The following is a 26,969-nucleotide window of genomic DNA, read 5'->3' as shown; positions in this document are numbered from 1 at the left end:
TTTTATTGTCTGGACTTATGCTGTGTTCTGTTTTGTTTTTTTTTTCTCTTTTCTTTGTCTCCCTATCTTGCCTACAGAAATAAGTACGTATATCTTCTTTCTTGCTTTTTTTATTGTGCCTTTTCCCGTAGATAATGGTGATTCATTGCTTACTGCCAAAGCTTATGCATGGTGTTTCACATTGCTCATTCGAATGGTTACTTTTTGAAGGCTCTGAGAAAGTAGCTTGGTAACTAGCCTAACTTATGAAACTTGTAAGCAAAATCCTGAAAGTTGTTCTGAGTCAGTATTCAGAAACCAGATAACCAGACTTTTATGCAATTTGTAAGCATTACCCAGCTATAATAATTACTATTTTGATTTAGTCTACGTTCTTTTGCTAAGTGCTGATCTGTCCATTTCCCAGTCATCCACACAATTCTATACTCACAATAGTCAAGTGTTGCATTCTTTACATCTCCTGAAAAAATGTATCAAAGAGAAGCTGTTGTGTTCACCAGTTGTAGGTTGAAAGTCCTGTGAAACATAAAGAAAAAAATCTCCTTTGTAAAATCATTTTTCATTGGAGGGAGAGAAAAAAGAAAATATGTCAATATTACTTCCATTTTTTTTTAATCTGTGTTCAATACATAAATGTAATTTTATGCTATCAGATAATTTTAAGTGATCAGAATTAAATTGTTCTTGTTGCGATTATAGAAAATTTAAGAATGAACTTCAAGTTAATTCACCATTTAACTGTAATCCTCCAGCTCTTCTGTGGCAACTACTAATGGCAGCTAACCAATTTTTATTAATCTAGCATATTTTTTAAAACCAGGGTTAGGGGAAAAAAACAAACAAACAAACAAAAAAAAAAACATGTAAGTACTTAATTTGTATCTGTATTTTGTTCCAGTATGTATTTTCATTACTCTTATCACTTGAGGCACAGTTACTACTTCAAAATCCTTGTTTAACATCTGTATCTTCTGTTGCTACATTAACTTCATTCTAAATGTTCATAAATGGCCTAATTCTGTTCAGGTAACTTCCTGGTCTGTGTATACCTCATATTAGCATATAATATTGCCTGAGTGTTGTCTGTGCAGAATTTTCTCAATTTTTTTTAAATCACACTTTATAATTACAGTCTGACACCACTCTAAAATTGTGCTTTGTTCTTTCTTATAAAGTTGCTGATGCGGATTCTAGTATAAAACACCTGGAAAAGGAGGCAGATCGCCTACTAGATAAACTCAAGCCAATCAAAGAACTTCAGGATAATTTAGGGAAAAACATTTCTCAGATAAAAGAGCTGATAAACCAAGCTCGGAAGCAAGCCAATTCGGTAAGCCTTTTTCTCGGTAAGGTGACCTTTTAAATATTAGTGGGATTTTATTTCTTACTTTTCTATTTCTTTTCCTCAAGGTGAATACTTTCTAATACCAAAAACAAGCAAACAAGCAAACAAACAAACAAAAAAAAACCTGTAAAAAGTGTGTAGAGAAAGCTAGTAATGGAGTATAATTTCTCAGATAAACAGAAAATATTCTGATAATTTCCTCTCTGTGTTTTGTTTCTACATTTAAAATGCACTTTTGTTAAATGGATAATATATGTAGGATTGTATGTGGAAAAGTTGCTATTTAAAAAGTACTGTGGTAATAGCATAGCAGAAAAAATCACTATGTCATCGATGACTAAGCAGTGATAATAAGCTTCTGGTGTCAATTCACAGAATTTATATAATCTGAGAATATGGAGTCTAAGGATGCAAACTCGGGTTGAGAACGTATTTCTAGTTTGATTATTGAGTTTGAAGTCCATCCCTCTTATTCTGTAATACTCTAATCGTGATGACCAGCTGGGTAATGCTAAGGTTAATTAGCTTGTGACCCAGTAGAACATGAGAAAAATATTCCTAAGATGGTACTTCAGGAATCTTCCTGAAAAATGGTCAGGGGAAAAAAAACAAAACAAAACAAAACAAAACAAAACAAAAAAAAAAAAAAAAAAAAAAAAAAAACAACCTACAGAATTGGAGTCCAGAAGGGGTGTCTTTTATATATTTGCCCACAAAAGAAGAAGAAGTTACAGTGATGCAACAGTTGTCCTCTTATGTTCATCTTATGTCTTCTAAGGCTTCTAAGTGCTCAACTCCTCAGCATTTTTGAGAAAGGGTAATAGTGTGTTTGTTCCTATAACAGATCTCATTTTTGACAAAGTCTGCCCTAAGCAAGAGGTGATACCATTACGTACATCTCCTCTAATACATAAACATGTCTACCTGGAATCGATTGTAGTGACATTATGTCTATGTCGGCATTATGAGAGCAAATAGTATACTGTTTTCATCTGTGCTATTGAGCCCAAGGAAACTAGCACAAGTGTCCGAATGCATATGTCACTTGAGCTGTAAAAATGAAACCTAATAATGAATACCAGTTCCACTTGAGACTATGTAAAAACAGTGTTAGACACAGCTGTTGGTTAAAAAGTAATTATTAAAAGGTGTCTTAAATTAGTATAATCAAAGAAATTACAAAGAAAAATAGATCATCATCTCTACCCCAGAGCAATGTGTTGCAGTTCCTACAGAAGCACTGCATATTTTCCTGGCTACGTATTCTACTTACAGTCTATCTCCACTGCCAGAATTCCCCAGCTGCTTGTGTTAGACCTGTGTATCTTCTAGCTATTTTTGATCCATATAATTGATCCTTTCAAACCCAAATGCCAGAAAGAGTTTGTATCGCCTTTTAATCAAAATATAAGAAACAATCCCAGAAAGAAAATTGTATTTCTACCTCCTGTACGTATCCAAGCAACTACCTGCTACTTGTAGCACAGAGATTGTAATGATGGAGAAAATAAGCAAAAGTTATATTTTTGTAATGATTTAGAAACATCTTTTGATTACTTCTAGAATAATAACCAATCAACTGAATTTTTTCTAATACGCTTTTTTCAAAGATCAAAGTGTCTGTGTCTTCTGGAGGCAACTGTATTCGGACATACAGACCAGAAATAAAGAAAGGAACATACAATACCATCATTGTCAATGTGAAGACTGCAGTTGCTGACAATCTGCTTTTTTACCTTGGAAGTGCCAAGTTTGTAAGTTTGTCTCTTGCTTTTCTTATCAGCATTGCTCAGTCAAATCAGGTTACTGACAAACACAGAAGATGAAAAAGGCTTTTCTTTTTAACTCTTTGAGGCTTCAAAGTAATAGTAGAGGGTCTAAGACAAACTAGATGCTTGCTTTGGTATTAATATAGCGACTTCTAAAAATATAACTGGCAAATATTTTTTAGTATTTTAACTAGCTATAAAATCTGAGACTTCTAAGCAAGCTATATTAGGGCTTTAAAATTCACAGTGCAACCAGAGCAGTTTGGGGGTTGGTAGTGGGTTTTTTCCTTGGGGAAGAAGTGGCTAATCATCTTCCATCTGTCAAAGCTCCAGTTTATTGTAATTTTATGTCAGGACTATGATTGCAAGCACAATAATGATGAATGATTCAGTTTCCCATGGGCAGTCTAGCAGACAAGCTTCTGGAATAATCAATAATAATTCAGTAAATGGGAAAGAATAGTGCATTTCTAACATTTTGAACTATATGTTTTATTTACCTAAAACAAAATGAAGAGCCTAGATGGCGTCATGTATTAGTCTACAATCCTGATATGTTTCTGCCATCCAATGGATGTTTTACAAGTAACGTCAGTCTGAGTTAAGTCCTGTTCTTAGTCGCTACAGTACCAACATTTCTGTAAGTCTAGCAGCTTACATGCTATGTAACACTGACAGAAGTCATTTGTCATATTTTTCATAAGATTCCTTGTTTGAATCAAGAAAAGCAGGGAAAAGACAATCTCAGTCACTGCAAGAGTTATTTTTCATACTTCATTGTCTCCAAGTGAATTTCAGTTTCCCCATTCTGATGCCTTCTGAAATGTGAAGAGATCCAGAGAGTTTTCTTTAATCAAAATTTGAGATTGCTTCTGTTCTTTTATTTTGCATGCAGACTGACTTCTTGGCCATAGAAATGCGGAAAGGCAAGGTGAGCTTCCTGTGGGATGTGGGATCTGGTGTTGGACGCGTAGAGTATCCAGATCTAACCATTAATGATGGGTTTTGGTACCGGATTGAAGCCTCTAGGCAAGTACATATTTCACCTCCAAGATTTGGTTCCTAAAGAAAAAGCAGCCAAATAAAGCAAGATTTACTTCCAATCCACTGATATCAAGTTTCACAGAATCACAGGGGTTGAAAGGGGGGACCTATGGAGATCACGTAGTACAACCTTTCTGCTAAAGCAGGTTCCCTACAGTTGGTTATATGGAAACATGTCCAGGCAGGTTTTGAATATCTTCAGGGAAGGAGACTTCACAGGATGGGATGAGCAGCTCATTCCAGTGCTCTGTTACCCTCAAAGCAAAGAAGTTTTTGTCACGGTTTATGGAATTTCCTGTATTCCAGTCTGTGCCTATTACCCCTTGCTTTGTAATTGGACACCACTGAAGAGGACCTGGCCCCATCCAATTGACTCCCACTCATTAGATATTTATAAGCGTTGATTAGATCTTCCCCTCAGGCTTATCTTCTCTGGGCTGAAGAGTTCCAGATCTCTTAGCCTTTCCTCATATGAGAAATACTTCAGACCCCTCATCATCTCTGGTATTCCACTAGGCTATTAAGAAACTCCCTGACTTTCTTGAACAAAGGAGCCCAGAACTGGACATGCTACTTCAAATGTGGCCTCACAGTAGAGTGGGAGGATAACTTCCCTTGACTGCTGGCCATGGTCTTTTTAATACACCCCACAAGAGGATGCATGTCGGCCATAAGGGCATGCTGTTGACTTATGGCCAACCCATTATTTACCTGGATATCCAGGTCCTTCTCCACAGAGCTCCTTTACAGCATGTCAGCTTTTAACCTATGCCAATGCATGCAACTCCTCCACAGGTGTAGGACTTCACATTTGTCTTTATCTCAGGTTTGCACATCTCAGGTTTATGGAAGTGTTTGCTGTGTTTAAAACATCTATTTTTAATGCAAGGTAATATCATACTTATAAGGAATTGTAGGCTGGTTTAGTGGAAGGTTTTGAGACTACATCCAAGATTACCAAAAGTGAATACATTGCAATTACTATTGAAATGTGAATTATTCTGCATCAAGAATGTATTTTCATCACATACTTTCCCTCACGCATCAGCAGTCCACGACTGCTTATATTTCCTTCTTTTCTACCTTTCAATTTAGCTTTATGAATTCTCTTCTTCAACTAGCATCCTTTAAAAATTTGTTACAGGTTTTGACATTCAGACAGATAACTGCTATTCTTTTCATCTTGAATTTCAAAGAGTAGCACCATTTCTGAGTTTCTGGTCGTGCAGTACTAGAAATGAAAGGTCTGTCATACACCAGCATCTTGATTCTTACTCAAAATGCCATTTCCATACCCAAAATAGCTCTTCAAACTAGAGATATTAAAAAAGATACAGCTTATGAAAAATCTAGGATAAAATATTCTGAAAAGTTAAAACTATGCTTTGTATTTCAGTCCAGTTACTGGATGCTTTTGAACTTTAGATAAATAGATACCTTAATATTCAATTTTCAAATTAGTTTCTTGAATTTTGTATTTTCCATTTAAATAGCATGTGACATACAGCTTAATAATTACAGCATAAGGACTATGTAACTTTATATCCATTATCCTTTCCTCTTGAATTACTCACCTAGTAATTTAGATAACATTGTCTATATTGCAATCTGATATGAAGCTGAATAATCCTCTTGCATCCTTACGTGCTGTATTTCACCTAGTATTAAATGTAGAAGTGATAATACAGTCCTATTCTGAGAGAAAGAAGAAAGGGAAAAGAAAAATTCTAATTCCAGTTACATGCATAGCTCTGAAAGAAGAAAATGGAATCCAGTTTAAATAATTTAGCAAAATCACAGAAATCAGACATTTAGGACAGAGAAAGAAATAAAATTATGGCACTTTTTCTAGTTGCTGGCTTAATGAAACCTCACTGCTTGAAAAATACAAGCTAGGTTATGATAGGAATTGTTGAAATCTTTATCACTTCATATTATGCATACTAAAATAGCTTCATGACACAGTAATGCCAGACTTCTATTTACAAGAAAGCTGCTTCAGCAGAATTTGGGCCAGGATATGGTATAAAAATTCACACATCCTACAAATGCACAGTGCCTATTAAGTTATTTGTTCTAGATATATAGGATGTGCATGCCATTAGTTTTATACAAACTGCTGGATCAGCAATTTGGAACAATTACAGCTGCACAATTCAGGAGAATTACATGCAAAGGCATCAGTTGGATTCATGGGATTGAGATGAAGAACTCAGGACTAGTTTTATATTCTTAAGGCAGACTTCATTAATCATGTGCCCTGCTGAAGATTTTCTGACTTCAAATATTTTAGTCCATTTGATAACCCTTCTTCATCAGCTGTTGAAGAGTTCTATTCATTATATTATATCTTTTTTTTTTTTTTTTCTCTAAATTTCTTCTCAGTTCCAGCTACTTTTTCAGCAAACTGACAGAGCTGCCAGCAGGATGTCCACTTAGAGGGAAGGCGAGGCCAGAAAGGCCTTGGGGAAATTCTGGCCTTGCAAAATTTTGCCTAGCATTTCAGTGACAACAGGCATTGAAACATGTTTGTCATGGTAGATTTAACTATGCAAATATGGAAGCTTTAAAGATTGATAGCAGGTTTTAACCAAGAATCTGAAAAGGTCTTATAAAGAAATGTGTTGGCTCAGAGGCAGTGAAATCCTCAAAATCATTCAGCTTATGGATTGAAATCTAAATATGAAACAGCTGACTGTTGAGTGATGATCAGGGATATTCAATTCAGTTAACCACCAGGCCAAAATTTCCCATCTGTTATGACCAATTTATTAACTACTGCATCTGTTTTCCATAGAAGCTTTTTATTTTCCTTGTCTTTTTATTTCAAGTACACTAATTCTTTGCATTTTATCATATATACAGAGGCCATCATGGAAATCTTTAAATTTTTATTTGTGTAGAATTGGAGTAAAATGTATTTATTCCTTTAGTGTCGCATTTGCCTATGGAATAAGCAATTCCCTTTACTTTGATGACACAAGAGCTTAACAGCCACTTACAGAGTTATTTACCTTCTAACAGATGAATCTGATTGACATTAAAAACTGCAATCAACTGAAGTATCAATTAATGAAGGAAAATATGACATAAACAGTTAGTGACAAAAAGATTAGAAGCAGGTTTGAAAAATGCAGGGTCATTTTTGTGGAACAGTCAAATACATATAGAATATTTTTGACGCACTCTTGATGAAACAATGTCACTTGACGTCAGCAGGCCTGTTAGGAGTTGGATCTAATTAGTTGTGATTTTAATCAGGCACATTTTAAATATTCTCATTACTAATGGCAGAGTTTAAACAATGCCCTTCCTCAGAAGGAAGGACAGATGAATCATAAGTTCACACTAAAGCACATCCAGTTCAGCTCAGCAAGAATTCAATCATAAACTACTGAGGCAAATCTAAGCCATACTTTCCAGTATTGGTTTTCTTTGCAGTCCAGGTATTAAGGAGCAGACGTTTCTTTATGGTATTCCATAATCTGATGTTGATAACTTGCAGAAGTCATCTCAACTTTATCATAAATTTCCTAAAGAGCAAATCCTGCACGTGTGATATTGTGCAAATGTATCTGATGATCAGCAATCAAAGTGCTGGTATATCTTTAACCCAATAGTTCAACTAGCATTGACTATCACCAGAATAGTATTTTCTTATCTGATTACTTGTCATGCATCAGATTCCAGTGTCTTTTTGCTGTCAAGTTAGCCAAGTTCTTTCTTCAAGTTCAATTGTCCTCCCTAAGCAAGAGAGAATTATTTATGAAAGAGACTCTATAGTTAGTAATTCAATCTGTTTGAAGATGAAAGACACCCATGCTACTTGTAACACATTAGGCACCCTAAAAAGTGTCAGTCTGCTCAGTCACTTCTATGTTATTGCATTTAAATGTTTTTACACTGGAATCATTGGAGTCGTGATTTCAGTTTAATAAAAGCTTCTAGTAACTGTTGAGTCTTTCAACAATTTCTACATTGAGAACTATGTTTTTAAGTCCTTTATAGGGCTTTTGTTAATAAACATGAATAATAATAAAAACAAACGTGATTTTGTTAATTAACCTGGGAAAAAAAAAAAACAAAATTTAGAATTTCTGCCACATAGAATGCTATCTACTTAAAATTCTTTGGAATAATATAATGCTCTTTGGAAAAAAATGTAAAATAATTGTCATTAAGAATTTGCAACCAAAAAAAAATTAACTAGAAGAATGTGAATTGTTTTACCCCACTGCTTTTAAATGCTTGGAAGTAACTATGCATTCACATACCCCAGATATCACAGGGAGATGTCCTGAAACTCCCATCTATATGGTCTCCTGAGTTGCTAGATGAAGCTAGAAGTAATTGAAAATCTCAAGTATTTTTTTGCAAATATATGGATTTCACATTGAAAGCTTTGATGTCCCTGTCTCCAGGGCAGGCAAGATGGCATAAATTTACAAAGATATTCCCCACTGAATGGAAACCCTCAAAATTACTTTGCAGCCTTGCTTCACAGTTCAGGGGAAATTTATCAAAACTGAAATGTCACAACTAACCCTTTTTTTTCTTTTTTTTTTTTTTTCTTTTCTTTTTTTGCTTTAAATGACTTATTTCTACTGAGATGTTATTTCACAAGAAAACTCTCAATTTGTTCTTGTTTGTGGGTGACAGGTTCTGTGCTACATGGATTTTTGAAGAGATTTCTAGACATAAATGCATAGTTTTCTTTTTTTACTTTCTTCCCTTTCTGTAAAGCCTGGGTCCAGTAAACTTTCTAAATGCAGAAATATTTATTAGACTTTCTAGATCTCTAAACTCAGAAATAAGTAATGTCTCATTTTAACTCATTCAGTAGCCAAAGTTATGTATTCTTCTAGTAAACGTGAGTTCTTCAAGTAAAGCGTCAATTAATACAACAACCAGGGAGCTCCAGTACATAAAGAACAATCTCTGTGCACCCCAGTGAAGCTACACTGTCACATGATCATTTGTTGCAGAGCAAATACAATCTAGTAAAGCTTATAAAAGTCATAATATAATTTGAGTATTTGCCTATCTCATTTGTTACATCAGGAAACAATTAGTCAAGGCTAGTTTTGTTACAATATTAATATATATATATATATATTTTTTTTTTTAAAGCAATTTTCATGTTTCAGTGAAAGTTTCACCTCATCTGTCTATTGAATTGTGTGCTAAAAAAACACGGAGGTGATGAAAAGAAACTCTCTTTAAATTACACAAGTCTGAGAGTCTATTCATCTGTATCAAAATGGACCATAACCAAATCAGTAATACATGCCTCCATTAAAAGATGCCAACTAAAAAGACTACTTACCATGTTTAACTATGGTTTACTGAACCTGTATTTATTTTCTCAAAATGTCTAGGACTGGGAAAAATGGCACAATATCAGTGCGAGCTCTGGATGGCCCCAAAGCCAGCATTGTGCCAGCCACTTTCAGTGGTGTCTCTCCACCTGGATATACCATTTTGGATGTAGATGCTAATGCCCTGCTGTTTGTTGGAGGTTTAACTGGAAAAATAAAGGTAATGTACTGTATGGCACTATTGTATTCCATTACTACTTACAGTAAAAGTAGCAAGCTTTAGTATGATCGTGTCTTTGTTGGAGGTGCTTTAGTAGTATTTCTGCTCTTGAGAGATTATTAGGAATATGTAGGCTTTCTGTCTAGGAGCAATTAAAGGTGTCTGCTTTGTGTCATAAACAAGAACTCTTCAAACGTATTTTTACAATTACTGAATCATCATTTGCTAAAAGTGGCTCTACACAGAGACCAGTGACCCTTACAAAACAAGAATGACCTCACTAGCTAAACATATTCTGTGCCTTGATTTGCTTTTTCAGAGGCAATGAAAATAAACTGGAGAGAGATGGTTTATATCCCACACCTAAAAATTATTCTTAGTTTTCTTTCGTTCTTGGTGGTGTTGTTGGGAGGTTTTTGGGTTTTTTGTTGGGTTTTTTTTTTTTTTGGTCTTGTTTTGTTTTTTGGGGTGTTTTCTTTGTTTGTTTGTTTGTTTTTTGCTGTGTTTGATAAACATCAATTTCTACTTCTGTTTTTTTATCACTAACAAATGTAATTACACTGGCATTATGTTGTATTCCTTACTTGCCGTAATGACTAGTGGAATATTTATTCCACTGAGCAAAACCGACACTGTTCTGTGCCTGCAGTGCTGTGCAGTGGCCAAAAGCTCAAAAACACGCAAGTCCATAAAGGCTGTAGGATTTTCTCTGCCTACCCCATTGAAATGTGTAACTGAAGTTTGCAGTAACTGCTCGCTCAGGAAGACTGGCCCATGTACCGATTCTAAATGCCAGAACTGTGATTAAGAACATCCTTTCATTGTTCCACACTTAGAAAAATACTTGAGAGTTTGGTTAATAAATTATTTACATTACATTGATGATTAAGACAGTAGAAAGTAAGTGATGGGTAGCTTTTGTTCTGTTTTCTTTGCGTGATCCACTGAAGGAGTTGTGAAACTTCAAACTCAAATGCCAGCCTAGACCTGAACCTTATTTGGATTTTAGAATCATAGAATTGCCCAGGTTGGAAAAGACTCCGAAGATCATCAGGTCCTAACCATACTACCCTAACTCTAACAACCTTCCGCTAAATCATGTCCCTGAGCACCACATCCAAGCAGGTTTTAAACACATCCAGGGATGGTGGACTTAACCACCTCCTTGGGGAGCCTATTCCAGTGCCTGACAACCCTTTTGTTTTAGATTTCACTTGCAAGTTAGAGCGCATGTGGGACAAGTACTGAAATGTAATTGCACCATTTATATATGTGTCAAACCTCTCAGAGCTTTGACCTGAATTCTACTTTGAAAAAATATTTCTATGGTCACATTAAGAATCCAGAGAATAGGAGATGTCACACAGCATAAATGTGTCATGAGATAAATTAGTCTCATTCCTGGTCATGATTTCAATGGCAAAGTTATTACATTAGACTAATAAAAATGTATATTTTCATTTATGTCATTTTTAATTTTTACAGCTCTCTTGTTGTTAAATTAAGTGCCCTTAGTATTGCAGTCTGATGGCAGGAAAAGTGAGGCAAAGGTGTAAGCAGAGATCATATCTAATATTTGAATAACCAGGCCCCAAAACTCACACCTATGACTCTTGTAAAATGTCACCACTTCTAACAAAGGTCAACTCACTTAATTTAGTTTGATTTTTAACATTTGTTTTATCCTAATGCATACTATTTCACTTTTATTTTTTAATGTTATTTGTATTTATTTGGGGTTTTTATTCAATATTTAAATACTAACCTTGTTTAAATAACACTCAGTTACCAAGAATTGCTTAATGATGGATTGTGTGTTTAAGAAAAAGTTAGGAATAGAAGAACAGCAAAGAATTTCCAAAGCAAAAAGAATTCAAGGGCCCTTGATCTATCAGAATAAATATAAGGGTCTGAAATGAAGTATTAAACCTAAGCTCTTTCCTAAATGTTTTTAATTTTTCCCTTAGACAGTGAGGCAGAGGTGAATACTGAGCATGCTTACTGAGCACATAACACAGTTTTAGTATCATGTGTGAGGTGAAGTACTGAACTGGAACAGAAATTATGGAAGCTGCAGAAAATGTGATACTAGAGCATTGATTTTCAAACTCAGTAAGAATGCTCCAAGTGTTTTCTCAGGATTTCCCAATTTTTTTCATCTTAATATAGAAAAGTATCCTGATTTATTTATTTAATTTATTCCCCCCTGGGTAAATAAACAGAAGGGCAGAGACAGGAAGACAGTGCATTGTACATTCAGTATGACTGGAATATTTCCTATCTAGGGTTTTAAGCATTTTCAGACTTGCTCTATTCAGGCAATCTGCGAATTAAAGAAAATAAATGGTAAATTTACTTTTTTTAAGAAATATTTGTCATCAGTTGTCATGTTCACAAAATATTGTCTTTAACTGGGAATTTTTTTTAATGCTATGAAGCATTTTGGACATTTGTCAAGGTCAGTGATTTTTATTTTTCTTTTTTTTAATTATTTTTATTGAGTTTTGGACTGTGTGATTAGACTGACCTTAGATTTGACCCAGGATTTCACTCATTTTCCTTTTTGAAAATGTTTTTTTCAGTGTATTCATAAAGAATGCTCACTTTCAGCTTTTAAAAACATCTTTCATTTGGCTTGAGTAGAAGACTATGATACTTATATACCATGAATTTCTTAGAAGTGACATTAAGTTCCTACTTGTTGCTAATTAAAACCTTCCCAATTATCCCAGGAAATATCATCAGAACATGAAGTCTTTTGAGTCACACTTTTGCTGGAATATTTTTAAGTTGTACTTTTCCATATTCTCTTGCAAGTTCTTAATATTCATAATTGCTGTATGGAAAACAGCAGGTGCTTGTCTATCTTAAATAGTTAAGTAAATAGTTTTTCAATCAGTTCGTATTGATGAAATGATATTTAAATGAAGCCAGGTATTTTTAGAAAGATCGTTATGAGGTAAGTACTCTGTGTACAATCATATATTACTTACCTGATCACAGCACCATGTTATGATCAAATGAGCCTTACCCAATGTGTGTGATCCTAACCCAAAGAATTTTGATGCATTAGAAGTTAAAATTGCTTTGCTATCTGCACTTTTTTCTGCATCCAAAATTCAGCATGACCTTTACAGGTGTAGCCAGCTGAGCTCACAGTCAGTCTTTTAGTTTGAATACTCAATTTCCAGGCTTTTGAGAATCAAGAACAGGTGAATTTTGCTAGTTGCATTGTGGGCAAGATTCCTCACAGCTCTTTCCATGATATCTCAAACAAATACATAAACAGACATCAGTGAGAGTCTGCTGTTGCACTAGCGCAAGCAAGCAGTTCTCCAGATGGCTGAGAAGCAGATGGTGATGTGAAAGCCCAGGCAAGTCCTCATTTTTCTGTGATCATTCTGCATAGGTCTTTCTTAGTCTCAATTAAATGAGCCTTTTCATCTTGACTGATACAAAACTTATCTCACTTTTTTGCCGTTCAATTGTTCTAGAGGATTAAATAGATTAAATATTAATCTTGATGTGTAAAATAATAAGAAACATCTTCTGGTATTTGATGTCTTTGTATTAGTTGTGCTTTCAGATATAGTAAGTCACTTCAAACGAAATTCAGCAATTGTTTTCTCTTACAGAAATCAGATGCTGTAAGAGTAACCACTTTCACAGGCTGTATGGGCGAAACCTTCCTAGACAGCAAACCCATAGGACTGTGGAATTTCAGAGATATAGAGGGTGACTGCAAAGGGTGTGCCGTCAGGTAGGTAACATATTGCTCCTTTCTAAGCCTGTTTGTGGGGATGCTGTGGTCTGTTGTCAACAGGAGAGGAAATTCTGCAGTAGCCATCAAATTCCAGTAGGCAGCTTAGAAAATTGAATTATAAGAAATAGGAAGTTATGTTAAAATTATGTCAAGAGGAGAATAACCCAATCTGTGTTAAAAAGGGGTCAGTATTTTACCTGAGTGTGAATGGTGTAATGGTGCTGTGAATCAGACTCCACCACTGGCCAGGGTTAGTCAAAATGTGAGGGATGGTGAGATCCACAGTGTGACAGATTCTGGCACATGGGCAGGATTTTGCAGCTGTATTGTGGGTGCCTGCACGTCATAAGGCACAGGGCAGTCAGGTGTGTCAGTGCGTCTGTAGGTACTGGATGCTTAGGTTAAAACTTAGGAAGCGTGATGATGTATATGTGTTTCAGTTCCAAGCAAGTCCTAGTAGAGAGATCTAGACTTTATATGCATCTCTGTCTAAATTTTTCTCATTCATTAATGATAGTGCAGATCTCTTTGTTTGGAGTAGAGTGGGTGGGTGGAAGATGATTGAAAAAAGGAAAACTAGACTTGAAATTCATAGAAAACTGTATTAAAATTTCACTTTTACCTTAACCCAATTTTCTTGTTTCAGAAAGAATCCAGTTCTCCTGCAAAATCTATTTTAAAAAGCTAACTGCTAAATGTAGTTATGTAGGGCAAGAGGGCTATGTTCAACACCCCTGTATGTATGCCAAGTTAAATGAGAAACATTCTCCTAGCCAGTATTCCACATGTAGGTCTCTTGTTCAACGATAATTGTTTGTTATTAAACAAAGAGATTGCAGTCATCCAGCCATCTGATCTGTGTGACAAATGGTCAAGAGTGTATCATAACAATAATATTAAACGATATCATAGCCTCATCTTTTCTGTAATGACAGGGACTGATGCTTCTCCTCTTGCAGCTTGTGGGTAAACAAAGAATCACAGTTTACAAGGCTTTCAGTCTGTAGCCATCCAGAAGGTGTAAAGTCCCTAACATTAACAAAACCAACATTAATTACAAGAATGCTGTTTTACAGGGAAGATTACAAAATAACCAGTTATAGTCCACAGGATTTATACAACAGATTCTTTTTCCATCTTCTTCCCAGAAGTGCTTTCTTGTTGAACATCTGGTGAGCTGACCTTGTAGTCCCACTTCTAAGAATTTGGGTTTGATACAAAATCAAGCCAAGTTCAGGAAGATTCCCGAAAGGCAGCTTCTTGCTCCCCTGCTCTACTCTTCTGCTTCACCTCCACATGTTTTTTTCCCTTTTAATTTCACATGGCAAAGAAAAATGTTTGGAATTGCCCCCTTTCAGCCCGCAGGTGGCAGATGGTGAAGGAACAGTCCAGTTTGATGGTGACAGCTATGCTGTAGTGAGCCGCCCAATCCGCTGGAACCCTAATATTTCTACAGTCATGTTCAAATTCAGGACCTTCTCATCCAATGCTCTGCTGATGTATCTTGCTACTGAGGACCTGGTAAGAACTAAGAACACTACTTACAGGTTTCAGCCCATCTTTGCAATGGCTGAATTCTTTTTGAATTCTTTTGAATTTGAATTCTTCGTATCATGAACACAAGTAGAAATTTAATGTGCTGCTGTCTAGGTATGATGCTGCCAGGCAAAGACAAGCTTATAGTATGCATGCTGACCAACTTGTTTTTACAAACTTGTGAGAGTTACTGAGTATCCAGCTGTTAGTCTCCAGATTTTCTGATATTATTAATGAATTGAAATTTATTTCCAATGATTACTTGTGCACGTATTGCAAACTATGGTGATAATTTGTATAGTTTAAAATACCACGGTGGGTAGCAGGGTGAGAAAGAATACCAGAAGAGACAACTCCCAGGGAGAAGTCCTGCTCATTAGTGGAAAAAAGTTTTGTGTTTAATGTAAGTCACATTAAAGGGGAGCTGAGTGGTGCAGCAAATAGCATGTGGCAGAGATGGCTTTTTTTTTGTTTGTTTGTTTTAAATAAGTTTTACAAGTGGTGCCTTTTACTGCTAAAATAAAAATCAAAAATATTAGTTATGAAACCTGCATGGGATTTCTGTTTATGCAGATTTGTGCGGACAATGGGAGTTTCTCATAAAAACATCTGGCATGATCCTCCCCAGGAAACAGGAGTAAATTGGTTTCAGCATCTCTCATCCAAATCGATTTGCAATTCTGACTGAGAAGACAATCCTTTCTTTATCCATCTTTCCTTATCCTTTCCATATGGGCCAGTTACAAACAGCTGTCCTCAGTGATATCTTGAAGAGTTATTGAGCTCTCAATACAAGACAAGCCAGTGTACTGGCATATCTTGTACTTATGTTGTTTTTATAATTAATTACGTAATTGAATATTAAAAGTATAATTAAGGTAATTATTTGAGATGATTTTATGTCATTAGCTGGGATAATTAATATATGTTTTTTTCTGTGAAAAAATTATTTAGTTGAACTCATGGAAAAACACTGGGATCTGGAAAGCAGGAGGCCTCTGATAAAATTTACATCTTAAAATGTGGTCCCACAGTATGAAGACACTGAGGACACGCTTTCTCATAGTGCATGGATAGACATGTGTAAACATGTAGAACAAAGTGTTGTGTTGATATACATAACATTTTTCTCAATTTTGCACAAGTGTTCACACAATAAAGTATTTTCAATCCTTCTAGTGGAACTAGCCATGAGCAAAATGATTACTAGACTTCTAAAGCTGGCATGGCTGATGTGCTCATGTCCTGGGTTTTAGTTCCACCATTACTTGCTTAATGCCTTTCAGGCTATCCAGTCCCCTGGCTATATGTTTTTCTTCTTCTAATCTACCAGCTCTTTCTCTGTAGATACTGAAGTGTACACTACTGCTCCAGTCAAACATCTTAGTTATGGTTTGAATATTGTTATCAGTGGTTGATGAGAAAAAGAATTTATAGCTTTGCATGAGACTTTGGAAACCCTGGTAAACAGTCCCATTTTACCATCTTTGCTCCTGTTTTCCTGCAAGTTTAAATCTAGCAGAGATTTGTAGTTTACTATCATTACTTATGGAATTGTAGAGATAGGAAGGGACTTCTGGAGACCATGTAGTCCAATATTTCAGCAAAAAGTTCAGCAAATTAGCAAAATTCCAACTAAATTATCAATCCAAAGGGTAAAAGAAGAGGTGAGAAAAAGAACTTGCTGAAAGTATACACGATTCAGTCCTGGGCAAAAAACACCTAAGTAGATTTTTTTAAAAGTTTGTGAAAAGTTGTATGTTGCCATTTAGAAAAAAAAGCATTTACTTAATGTCACATGCGTCTTACCAAAATGAACAAGAATTGTAATTTGTTCTTCTAATGCATATGTATATCTAATCCCTTTTATTAACAGAAGGATTTCATGAGTGTAGAACTCAGCGGTGGGCGTATAAAAGTCAGCTATGATCTGGGTTCGGGTACAGCTTCTGTTATCAGCAACCAAAATCACAATGATGGCAAATGGAAGTCTTTTACTCTATCGAGAATTCAAAAGCATGGTGAGTTCCTGTGGAGTTAGTATGAGTTTCCCAGTTCCTTATTTAGTACAGCTAAGCATCTAATCAGGGGGAAGGAAATTTTCAAAACTGATGAAATTACAAAATTCTAGTGGTTTAGCAACTCCTTTTGGTTAGATTAATGGTACGCTGGAATGCACCTGAGTGACTGCAGCATCAAACAGGCCTATTATGATATTCTTTTGAAACAGGTAGTTTCATTTTCAGGCATAATTCTGTTTTACAGCTGTGTAAATTACGTTCTGCCATGCTTTTCAAATAGAGAAGCTTTTTCGTCAGTTCACTGATGTTCAAATTAAGAAAGCAGACTTGTGTGATTTTAGTGAGGATAGCAATAGCATTTATGTTGTACTGTTCACTGATGTTCAAATTAAGAAAGCAGACTTGTGTGATTTTAGTGAGGATAGCAATAGCATTTATGTTGTACTGTTCTTTCATGCTCAGCATATCCCAAAGCATTTTTAAAAGCAATGATTTAAATATTGATAGTACAGTATTGCAACAGACAAACATAGCAGCCATTTTAAATTCCCTAATAACTACAGAATGCCATCAATCTGCATGGAAGCAACTGTGAATGTCTTCAAGACTGCCAGTGACTCTTTAACCTATTACAAAATGTGAAGTGGTGGTGTTTGATAGTATACATAAAATGCTGGCTAACAAAACTCTCTTGTTGTTGTAATCTACTTATAGGACTGGTGGAAATTTCCCTGAGCCAAATTCATGCGGCACACTCAGTGCTTTTGTATTGCTAAAGTCATCTTGCCTTCTGAATCTCTTGGGTCCCCAAGGGTGCTGAAATATGCTCTTCCTCCTGTAGTCCCTACATTGCCAGCACTCAGACCTGTCATCCAAGTGACAAGATAGAGCCAGGCCAGTGGTTAGAATGACTCAGAGCTCTCACCTATAGATTTTCTGCAGATTTAGAAGTATACCTTGATCTCTTAGTGCATACTTAACTCAGAAAATATTACAATACACTACGTCACACAATTGCAATTTCTTCATGTCATTCAAACATATTGTATGTTTGTATAGAATTTATTGGTATAGAAATAAAAATTATGCTCAGTCTGTCTACTGTAAGGCATAGAAGAGAAGTCTATCCCCCATTCAATTATTTCACTCCTGAAAACTGGGCACTTTGGTTTGGCATTCTGCATTTCTTCTCTCTTTAAAGGCTCTGTCCACAACAGGTTCACCTGTAGATTCAATTGGAAGTAATCCCTTCCATTTAGCTGCCTAGAGAAAAAAAGGAAGGGTGGAAGAAAGAAAGAAGAAAAGCAGGAAGGACGAAAGAAGAAAAGGACCTTTTGCATCCCTAAGAGATAATGTTCCCTTCTTTCTTGGAGGCTGTTCATCACTTTTCAGTGTGCCATGTCTCTCTCACTGAACTTTAAATTCTGTATTAATCCACACATTGAAAATGTAGATAGAATAATCATTTAAGTATAATGGTTGTATATAGTTCATCTTACAGTTCATTTGTGACTTCAGATTGAGATTAGACATGACAGCAACTGACTGCTTTGGGTTAAAAATGGTTTAGAGTGACGGATGGCAAATCTCTTAGGCATATCATGATAATCCTTAACAAAATTGTAATCTAAAATATCCTGTTCAAGTGTCAACTTTTGGACTGAAATCACAAATTAAATGTAAAATTATCTCTTCTGTCTTGATTTTGTCCTGAAATGTGAGTTCCAAATTGCATTGACACAAATAACGTAACAAACTGAAATTGGTTTGGAAAATACAAATAACTAAAGCATACAGAATTGCTGTAGTTTTTGAGGTTGTTATGGAAACAGAGGAGAGTGTGGGTCTCTCCCTCTGAATGTATCTGACATAAATTGGGAAACCCAGTGCCCTAACTTCAAAATGAAACTCTCCTTATTTCTTCCTTCACCTGCAAATCCTCTAATTATTTATCCTTTTTTATTTATTTTATTTATATTTGCTAAGACATTATTTTTAATGTCTGATGTTTTGAAACTAATCTTTTATTTCTTCCAGCCAACATATCAATTGTAGACATAGACACCAATGAAGAAGAGACGATAGCAACAACCTCTACAGGCAGCCACTTTGGACTCAACTTAAAGGGGCATGAAAAAATATATTTTGGTGGACTGCCAACCCTTAGAAACTTAAGGTAACATGACTCAAAGAAATCTCTTCACCTTTGGGAAGGGAATGTAAATGTAGTGTAATCCTATTGCATCTATCTATTTATCAAATACATTTGCTGTAAGTAAATGGTAGATTGCCAGTGTACTCTATACTGCCAGACCAAAGCTTCATCACTGGTGCATTTCAATGCTACTCAAGCTCAAGTTACATAAATACGATGCAAATTGATGTTGTATGCTATGCAGCTTTCTGATTCTGTGCAGAATCATGATGTAGCTGGCTTTCTTTTCAGTCTATTTTCTTAATTGATGAATAGAATTTATTACTCCAGCCACATAGAAACACCCCCATAGTTGCATAAAAATGAAGCATGAGTGCTTAACATGTGCATGAGTAGAAAACTATTCCTTGTAGATTTACTGTGAAATTGCTACATGTTTCTAGTTAAACAGGGTCACTATAGATACTACGCATAAATAAACCAAATCAAATATTTTAAATGCCTGAACCCGAACTTTTGACTCCAATAAAATTATTTTTTTTTTAATTGCATATTATTTTTTATAAACTTCAATAAACTAAAGTAACTAGGGAAGAGACTCTTGAAATTAGTGAGTGTATTACACGGTTTTAAATAGTTTTTAAGTTTCTAATGAATATTCAGCAGTTTTGCAATGACAGGAACAAAAGAATTGTGTGCTACAATGAACAGATGAGCAGTGCAGGAACAAACTCATTAATCTATGTCACTTTTAGCTACATGGCATAATGACAGCCTTGAAGTTGTCTTCTGCACAAGAACTGTTGTAATTAGTCTACAGGCTGTTCTGCAACTAGAAGAATGGACATATTAGTTAATTTATTAGATTAACAGCTAACCTCTGATGTCAAATCATCCAGCAATACTAAGATGTAAGCTGTTTTACGCATGAGATTTAACACTATACTATGTAATTGTGCAATCACACCAGCACATAATGTCTAGAGCAATTTTGGCTTTTTTTTTTTTAAATGTGTGTGTGTGATTGCTCAGAAGATCAGCTTACAGCAACTATTTGGACCTTTAGTAACCATTTTGCCTACAGCTATGATTCATCAGTCATTGGTGCAAGATGGATGTTACAGTAAATTAGAGTCAAAAGCAGTGAAAAGGGGACTAAGGCAAAACTGAACTGCTACAAACAATAGATGCTGCATTCCCCAACTTTGTAATTTTCAGCTTGTGTCAGTTCTGCCACATTCTTTTACATAATTTGCTTTTTATTCATGACCAAGTACAGCAACAAATTATAAAAGCTTTCTGATGTACTACATTTTCAGGTACTTTGCTAATTATCATACCCTGACAGTGTATATAGAATCTCACCATCCATTATGTATTATTTGCATATCTACTGTGCTGTGAAATATTTTGAACCTTGTTAATAAGTGTCATTAGTTATAATTAATGTAATTTATTTTTTTTTTTGTCTTTCTTTCTCGTCATAGTATGAAAGCAAGGTAAAAATAATCAGATTACTTGCATGACTTGCATGTGTCTAGTAAGTGTAGCTTGAAAGCACAAGCAGCAGTGCAGTAGCAGCTTGGGGGTAGTGTTTATACCAGCTGTTATGCTAAGGCTGTAAATTCAGCAAGTTGTTCCTGCTGCAACAAGCAAATCTGCTTCCAAGTGCTTAACGCTGTCATGTTACATGCTGTGCCCACACCTACACAAATTACTTCTATTTTCTTCACACAGCTGCTTAATTCAGCTGTGTTTGTTTATTATACTGGAATGCATTAGAAGAAAAGTTACAGCAAGCTATATTTCCAAGTTTAGGATCTCTAGGTTGTGATAGCTGCATAGTCTAGGGTCAGTAAAGGAGCTATGCACTCTAAGGCTGTGAGTTAATTACTGAGGAAGGCATGAAAGCTAGGTGCAGGCTTTTGTGAAGTTTGCCACTTCTGAGTTTGAATATTATGGAAAAGATTGAGGATGTCACCTGATTTTTACTAGAATTTCAGTTTGCAGCCATTTGCTTCTACTAGTTTTGTTTTGATTTTTCAGAGAGGAATCAATCTTGACTCTGTTTTGCAGCATATTTCCTGGGTTGACTTAGAGATATATAATTTCACTAACACATTCCAAGAAACTCACTCTATTAAAGAAAACTAGAATAGATTATTTCTTCCCATGCTCCAGTATCTTTTCATGTCATCACTTGAAAATGATACTAATTTGGCACAAAAGAATAACGATAACAATCTGAGATCTGAATGAACTTGTACCTTGTTTTGTATGCTTTGGAGAAGAACGAAGAGAAAAAGAAGTGTTAAAAGAGCATCAAACAAGTATCAGATTAGTAAAAGAACGTAGAGTTCATATGGATGAGGAATTACAAGCAACAATTACAGGAGCTGCCTGTAACCAGGCAGCATCAGAGCAGCCTAGAACTGGACAGGACTGGATGGCAATGACAGGGACAGTATGGGCACTGTTCACAGGGACACAGCAAATGAGTTTTGTTGCTGGGAAATAGAGCTAAGAAATAGAAAATCTAAAATGAAAGAAAGATGAGCACAACTTACATGATTGTGAATATATCAGAATAAGTAGTATTTCAGTAAGACATACTATTTGAGTCATATAGGGGCTGACAATTTGCCAGAGAACACTGCGCTTGCTAGGATGGCTATTATGCAAAGAATGGCTTTTGGTGCCAAAACACGCAGCTATACAGTGTCTGTGCAAAATGGTTAAATTTTGGAATTAACAACGTTTTAAAATTTTTCTTACTTTCTAGGGAGCTGAGTTGTTTCTTTTGTCTCACCAGTCTTAACTCCTTATTAATTTTTCAAATTCATTTTTCTTTCTTTGAGCTGCTCATATTATTCAGATATTCTACTAAACTGTCAGCACTCATGGGTGACTGTAACATTGCGAGTGAATTAACTACTGCTTTGTTTCATGGTACAAATGGTAGCTTTTTTTTTCCTTAATCGCCTTCATAAGGCTTCTATTTGTGCAAACCTGGTTCGAAACTTGCCTGCAATTATGGTCTTTCTCTGGTGTTCCCAGGTCTGCAATCTGAAGATCAGATTTTTGCACTCAAGCATACAAGCTTTGGTGCAACTTTGAGGGGTTTTCTCATTTCTTCCAGATGATGAGTGAAAATCTGGAAATTTGCCATTCTGTCATAATGTTTTATGCCTTGGATGAGTAATCAGGTTCTATGACAAACCCAAGTGTTTTATTTCTGCTATCTGCTTGAGAAAGTTAAGTGTACTGCTGTGTTCCAAACAAATACGCAGCAGCGTTCATATGAAAGATACTCAAAATATAAAGAAATCTATTATCAGTCCATGTGAACATAAAGGGTTCCTAAAGCATGAAAAATAATCAAAAATGAATTTTATTTTTTACACCTTGGCAAATACTTCATCCAAAATTGTTGTATGCTATAAAAGTTTCTTTCATTAAGATCCAGCATGCATAAAGATGAATGAAACGTCTTTCTTCCAGTCAAGGTTTCTCCTTATTGTTATGATTTTCCATACTGCTTCTCTCATCTTTGTCATAGCTTAGTGCATTTAAATGCTGAATGTGACAGCACTCCTTTACCAAGGAAGAAAGAAAAGAAGGGTCTGTTGACAAAGGCAATGAATCCTCTGTTACACCTTTGATAAGTGATAAGCGTATTATGAGTGGAAGGCAAGATGTATTTGTCTGAGTGTGTGCATTTAAAAACAAAAATCAAGCATCTGTGTGCATCTCAAAAACTGCATGTATCTGTGTGTTCACTAAAGTCTGGTTTTGAAAATACATTTTACTTTTGAATTTTTTTTTAGACCTGAAGTGAACTTAAAGAAATATTCAGGTTGCCTCAAAGAGATAGAAATTTCAAGGACCCCATATAATATATTGAGTAGTCCTGATTTTGTTGGCCTAACCAAAGGATGCACACTGGAGGTTAGTAGGACTATATTATATTATATTATATTATATTATATTATATTATATTATATTATATTATATTATATTATATTATTTGGTCTTAAAGGATATAAATGCTTTCTGATTTTATGACAGAACATCTTAATCCTGTGAGATGTGTTTAGATGCATATAGTGATCTAACCTCAACATCAGTACTGGTATATTTAAGAGAAAGATGGATGAGTCTGATTAGCATGTAAACCAGTTTTCCAGATCCTGACTTCTTAGTTTTTATTTCAGCTGTCCAGGAATAATATCTATCTACCCAATGTAGGATTTTCTAAAATGTTTAACAGTGGTAAAGCTCAACTGTGAGCAATGACATAGTTCAAATTTTGCATCTTATTTCAGTTCATCAAAAACTTTAGATTTTTTCTTGGCCAGAAAATAAGTATTCCTCTATTCATTTTTTTCTGTTGCTGTGAATCATAGAAAGAGCTCCACTTATCAGGTTGTTTGTTTTTTTTTAAAATCCCTTGAGGTTTCAGGGCTTGAAAACTGATTGGATTGAATATTGTATGGCAGGATTAAAGCATTCTAAATATACAAAACAGGATATGTAGGATAATTTAAGGTGTGACAAATAAAAGCATACAAAAAGACTGGATATACTTAGTTACATAAATGCTCTGGGATTTCAAAGAAAGGTAAACATAAGCAATGATTTTATCTGATGTGCTCTTCTATCTCTACATCTAAAAACAGTTCTATTGTACTGAAAAAAAATGGTGAATTGTTTTCTGAAAATAATTGTTTATATAGGCTAGACTTCCCCAGATGGTAGATTGCAAGAATTGGAAGAAGTTACAGAAAATTTTCAGGAGTATGCATCAATTTATTATTTGATGACACACTCTGCTCTTTAAATTGTGCTGGTGGCTATGAATGTAGAAAAGAGTTGAGACATAAACAACAAACACTTCATTTACAAGCCTGGGTCTTCAAGAAGTCAGTACTGCTTAATGAAGCAATTATGGTGAAGTACTAATGATTGATTAATGGAAAGTAATTTCAAAGCAAGTTTGAAGAATAATAGAATCTAGTTTGTGTTCACATTAAATGTTGCTATCAATGGTACTGATTTGAAAGCAAAGTCTTAACATATTTACATTAGAACTTTGCATTCCTATAAGGACAAACTCCAGAAATATCCTCATGTGATAGGTGTAAACAGTTAATGTTTGCATGATATTTTGAAAAGTAAGTTGCTTAAATTTTTTTACTTTCCATCTCTTAACCCTTTTTCATTTCCATAGTTTTAGTTAAATTTTAGTTAGCAAAGCTTTCTCTGTGTTCATACACTGCTTTCAATCCTAATTTTCTGTCCTCTTCTACAGAATATTTATACAGTTAGTTTCCCCAAGCAAGGTTTTTTGGAAATGCCACCTGTCTCCTTTGATGTGGGCACAGAAATCAACCTCTCCTTCAGCACCAAGAATGAGTCTGGAATCATTTTGTTTGGCTCAAGCGGCACAGTTGTTCCCCCCAGGAGAAAGCGCAGGAACACTGGAAGGAAAACTGCCCCTTCAAAGAGAAAACGCAGACAGACTGGACAGGTACGAGACAAAAGATACAAAAACAAACAAACACCACACAATTATAATGAATTTCTTCCATTCAGTTTTGTTCTGAGACACTGCTGCATGTTATACTTTATAACTATTTTTCACTCAAAGGGTGATGACACTGAAACAGGTTGACCAGAGAGGTGGTAGATGCTCCATCCCTGGAGGCAAACAAGGCCAGGTTGGATGTGGCGCTGGGCAGCCTGGTTTAGTAGTGGTTGGTGACGCTGTCCCAGGGCAGGGGAGTTGAAACTATATAACCTTTGAGGTTCTTTTCAACCCAGGCCATTCTATCATCTATTGGTTGTTGTTAAACAACAGATTTGTGTTGGTTTTTTTTTTTTATCATATAGATGCTCCCAGGTTGCTTTTGTTTGTTTTTAAGTATTTGAGAATTTGAGTCCTTATCCTAACTACTACTTGTGCACTACTTATTATACCTGGAAACATCTCTCATTCCTGGTCATATTGACACAAATAACAACCATTCCATTTTCAGTGAAACAAAAAAGAACAAGTCACTAAGAGCAGCACAGTGTAAGCCCCCTGGTGCTTAGGATCACTACTGTGGGATTTGTGACTTAAGAGTGCTCCAACCTTTCTTCTTCCCCCTTAGAATACTAATCTACACTATAAATCCTTCTTGAAAAGAATAAAGTCAGTCTATTTAGAGGAAATAACTGCACTGTCTAAATGACTAACTGGTGGAGATGTGATGGCTGTTAGAAATTGTTCAAGTTTCGAATAATTGAAAACATCATATATAGACATAGTAAAGCAAAGATAAAATACATGGCTTCCTTCTTTTGGGAAATAATATTTCATTGCTCTTCACACCTGCCTGGGGACAGAACTCCCAGTGATCTTAAGGAACACACCACAGGGACAATTCTTTATAAAGGCTCTCTCACATGGCATTGACTTCAGGGCATGTGTTCCTTTAACATTATCCATCTCAATGTCACAAGTGTGACAAGTGTGTCTCAGGTCACAAGTGTGCATGACATGCATTGCTACAGTAACTGTAGGTTAGATCCCAGTATTCACTACAAGGTGTTATTGGTTGCTAGAGTAACTGTGAGTGTGGTTTGCCAGCCCTACAAATGCAGAACTCACTCTGTGACCAATGCTATTCAGATTTTGAGGTTTCAAACCTTGGAACATCTAAAATCAGAAGAATTTTAGGTCCAAAGTATCCTTTCTTCCCTTCAAATGATTATGCATAGAGTTAACTCTTCTGATGAAGTTTTCCAGAAGTACCTAATCTCACTCATTCATCATTATAAAAATACTATGGAGCCTGAATGTGGCAGAAGCAGCAGAACTGTAATTACAATATTGTGACTACAGTGAGCAAATTAAAAACAAACTTAAGAAAATAAAGCATACGTAGTAATGTAAAACTAAGTAAAACTGTGTATTTTGAAATGTAACTTACCTTCATATAACAAAATGTCCATTGCAGGCTTACTATGCAGTGTTCCTGAACAGAGGCCGATTGGAAGTGCATATCTCCACTGGAATCCAAGATCCCCACAGGATCACCATCAGACCAGAAGCAGTCAAGTTTCATGATGGCAGAGCGCACTCTGTTAGGATAGAAAGATCTAAAGGGTAACAATCTGGCGGTGCTACAGAACATGCAGCACACATCATTTAACAAAATGAATGCATCGGTGTCATCAGCAATCCACTCAAATGCTTCCACTGAAGTTAGTTTCCCATCAGTACTTGCTATTCCACAGAGCAAGGCTGTTACTGTTTTGAAATGCCACGTGTTGTTGAATACACAGTGGTGCCCAGATAAATATGGTAAAACAGTGAAGACACATAGAGATTAATAACAATATTTCTTATTGCTGGAAAGCCACTGAACACCTTTTCAGACCATTTTGAACAGAATTTCACTTAGCTTCCTTTACCCTTTCACAGCTGTTACAAGAAATGCTTATTATTACTTCATCACTTGAGAAATAATAAGGAATAGTGCTACTGAAGTAGCAAGAATAATTAATGGCCTGACATCACCCTTGTTCCAAGCTGTTTGATGCAGTGGGCATTTACTGTACAAACATTCAGTGGATTAGTGCACTGTGTATGAAATCGTTCTTTCTTGCTTTGTTCAAAAGAAATTAGAAAGGCATATAACACCCAGCATGTTACAAAATGTGGTAGATGTAATTGAACAGGCTTACTCAAACACACTGAATGCTAGGCATCACTTTCTATGCTCAGTAACAATACAACCACCTCCTTGAG

General features: G+C 35.5%; 1 protein-coding gene across 5 annotated transcripts in view; it reads left to right on the top strand.

The window, feature by feature from the left end:
* The window catches only part of LAMA2 (laminin subunit alpha 2), a 283,315-nt gene that overhangs the window by 239,424 nt on the left and 16,922 nt on the right, over window positions 1-26,969 (top strand). For 3 of the 5 annotated variants that reach the window (XM_015858545.2, XM_015858544.2, XM_015858543.2), the window contains 13 exons: window positions 78-83; window positions 1,176-1,330; window positions 2,956-3,099; window positions 4,010-4,143; window positions 9,537-9,696; window positions 13,332-13,456; window positions 14,818-14,980; window positions 16,872-17,016; window positions 19,054-19,192; window positions 20,659-20,670; window positions 22,999-23,119; window positions 24,483-24,701; window positions 26,176-26,324. In XM_015858545.2, the coding sequence (XP_015714031.1) occupies window positions 78-83; window positions 1,176-1,330; window positions 2,956-3,099; window positions 4,010-4,143; window positions 9,537-9,696; window positions 13,332-13,456; window positions 14,818-14,980; window positions 16,872-17,016; window positions 19,054-19,192; window positions 20,659-20,670; window positions 22,999-23,119; window positions 24,483-24,701; window positions 26,176-26,324 (1,672 nt within the window). The remainder of the gene's footprint in view (window positions 1-77; window positions 84-1,175; window positions 1,331-2,955; window positions 3,100-4,009; window positions 4,144-9,536; window positions 9,697-13,331; window positions 13,457-14,817; window positions 14,981-16,871; window positions 17,017-19,053; window positions 19,193-20,658; window positions 20,671-22,998; window positions 23,120-24,482; window positions 24,702-26,175; window positions 26,325-26,969) is intronic. The other 2 variants (XM_032443478.1, XM_015858546.2) reach the window with 2 other exon arrangements.

The sequence above is a fragment of the Coturnix japonica genome, chromosome 3, assembly GCF_001577835.2.
Source record: "Coturnix japonica isolate 7356 chromosome 3, Coturnix japonica 2.1, whole genome shotgun sequence".
Lineage (NCBI taxonomy): Eukaryota > Metazoa > Chordata > Aves > Galliformes > Phasianidae > Coturnix > Coturnix japonica.
The sequence above is the reverse complement of the archived record's forward strand: the minus strand, read 5'-3'. Positions and strand labels throughout refer to the sequence as shown.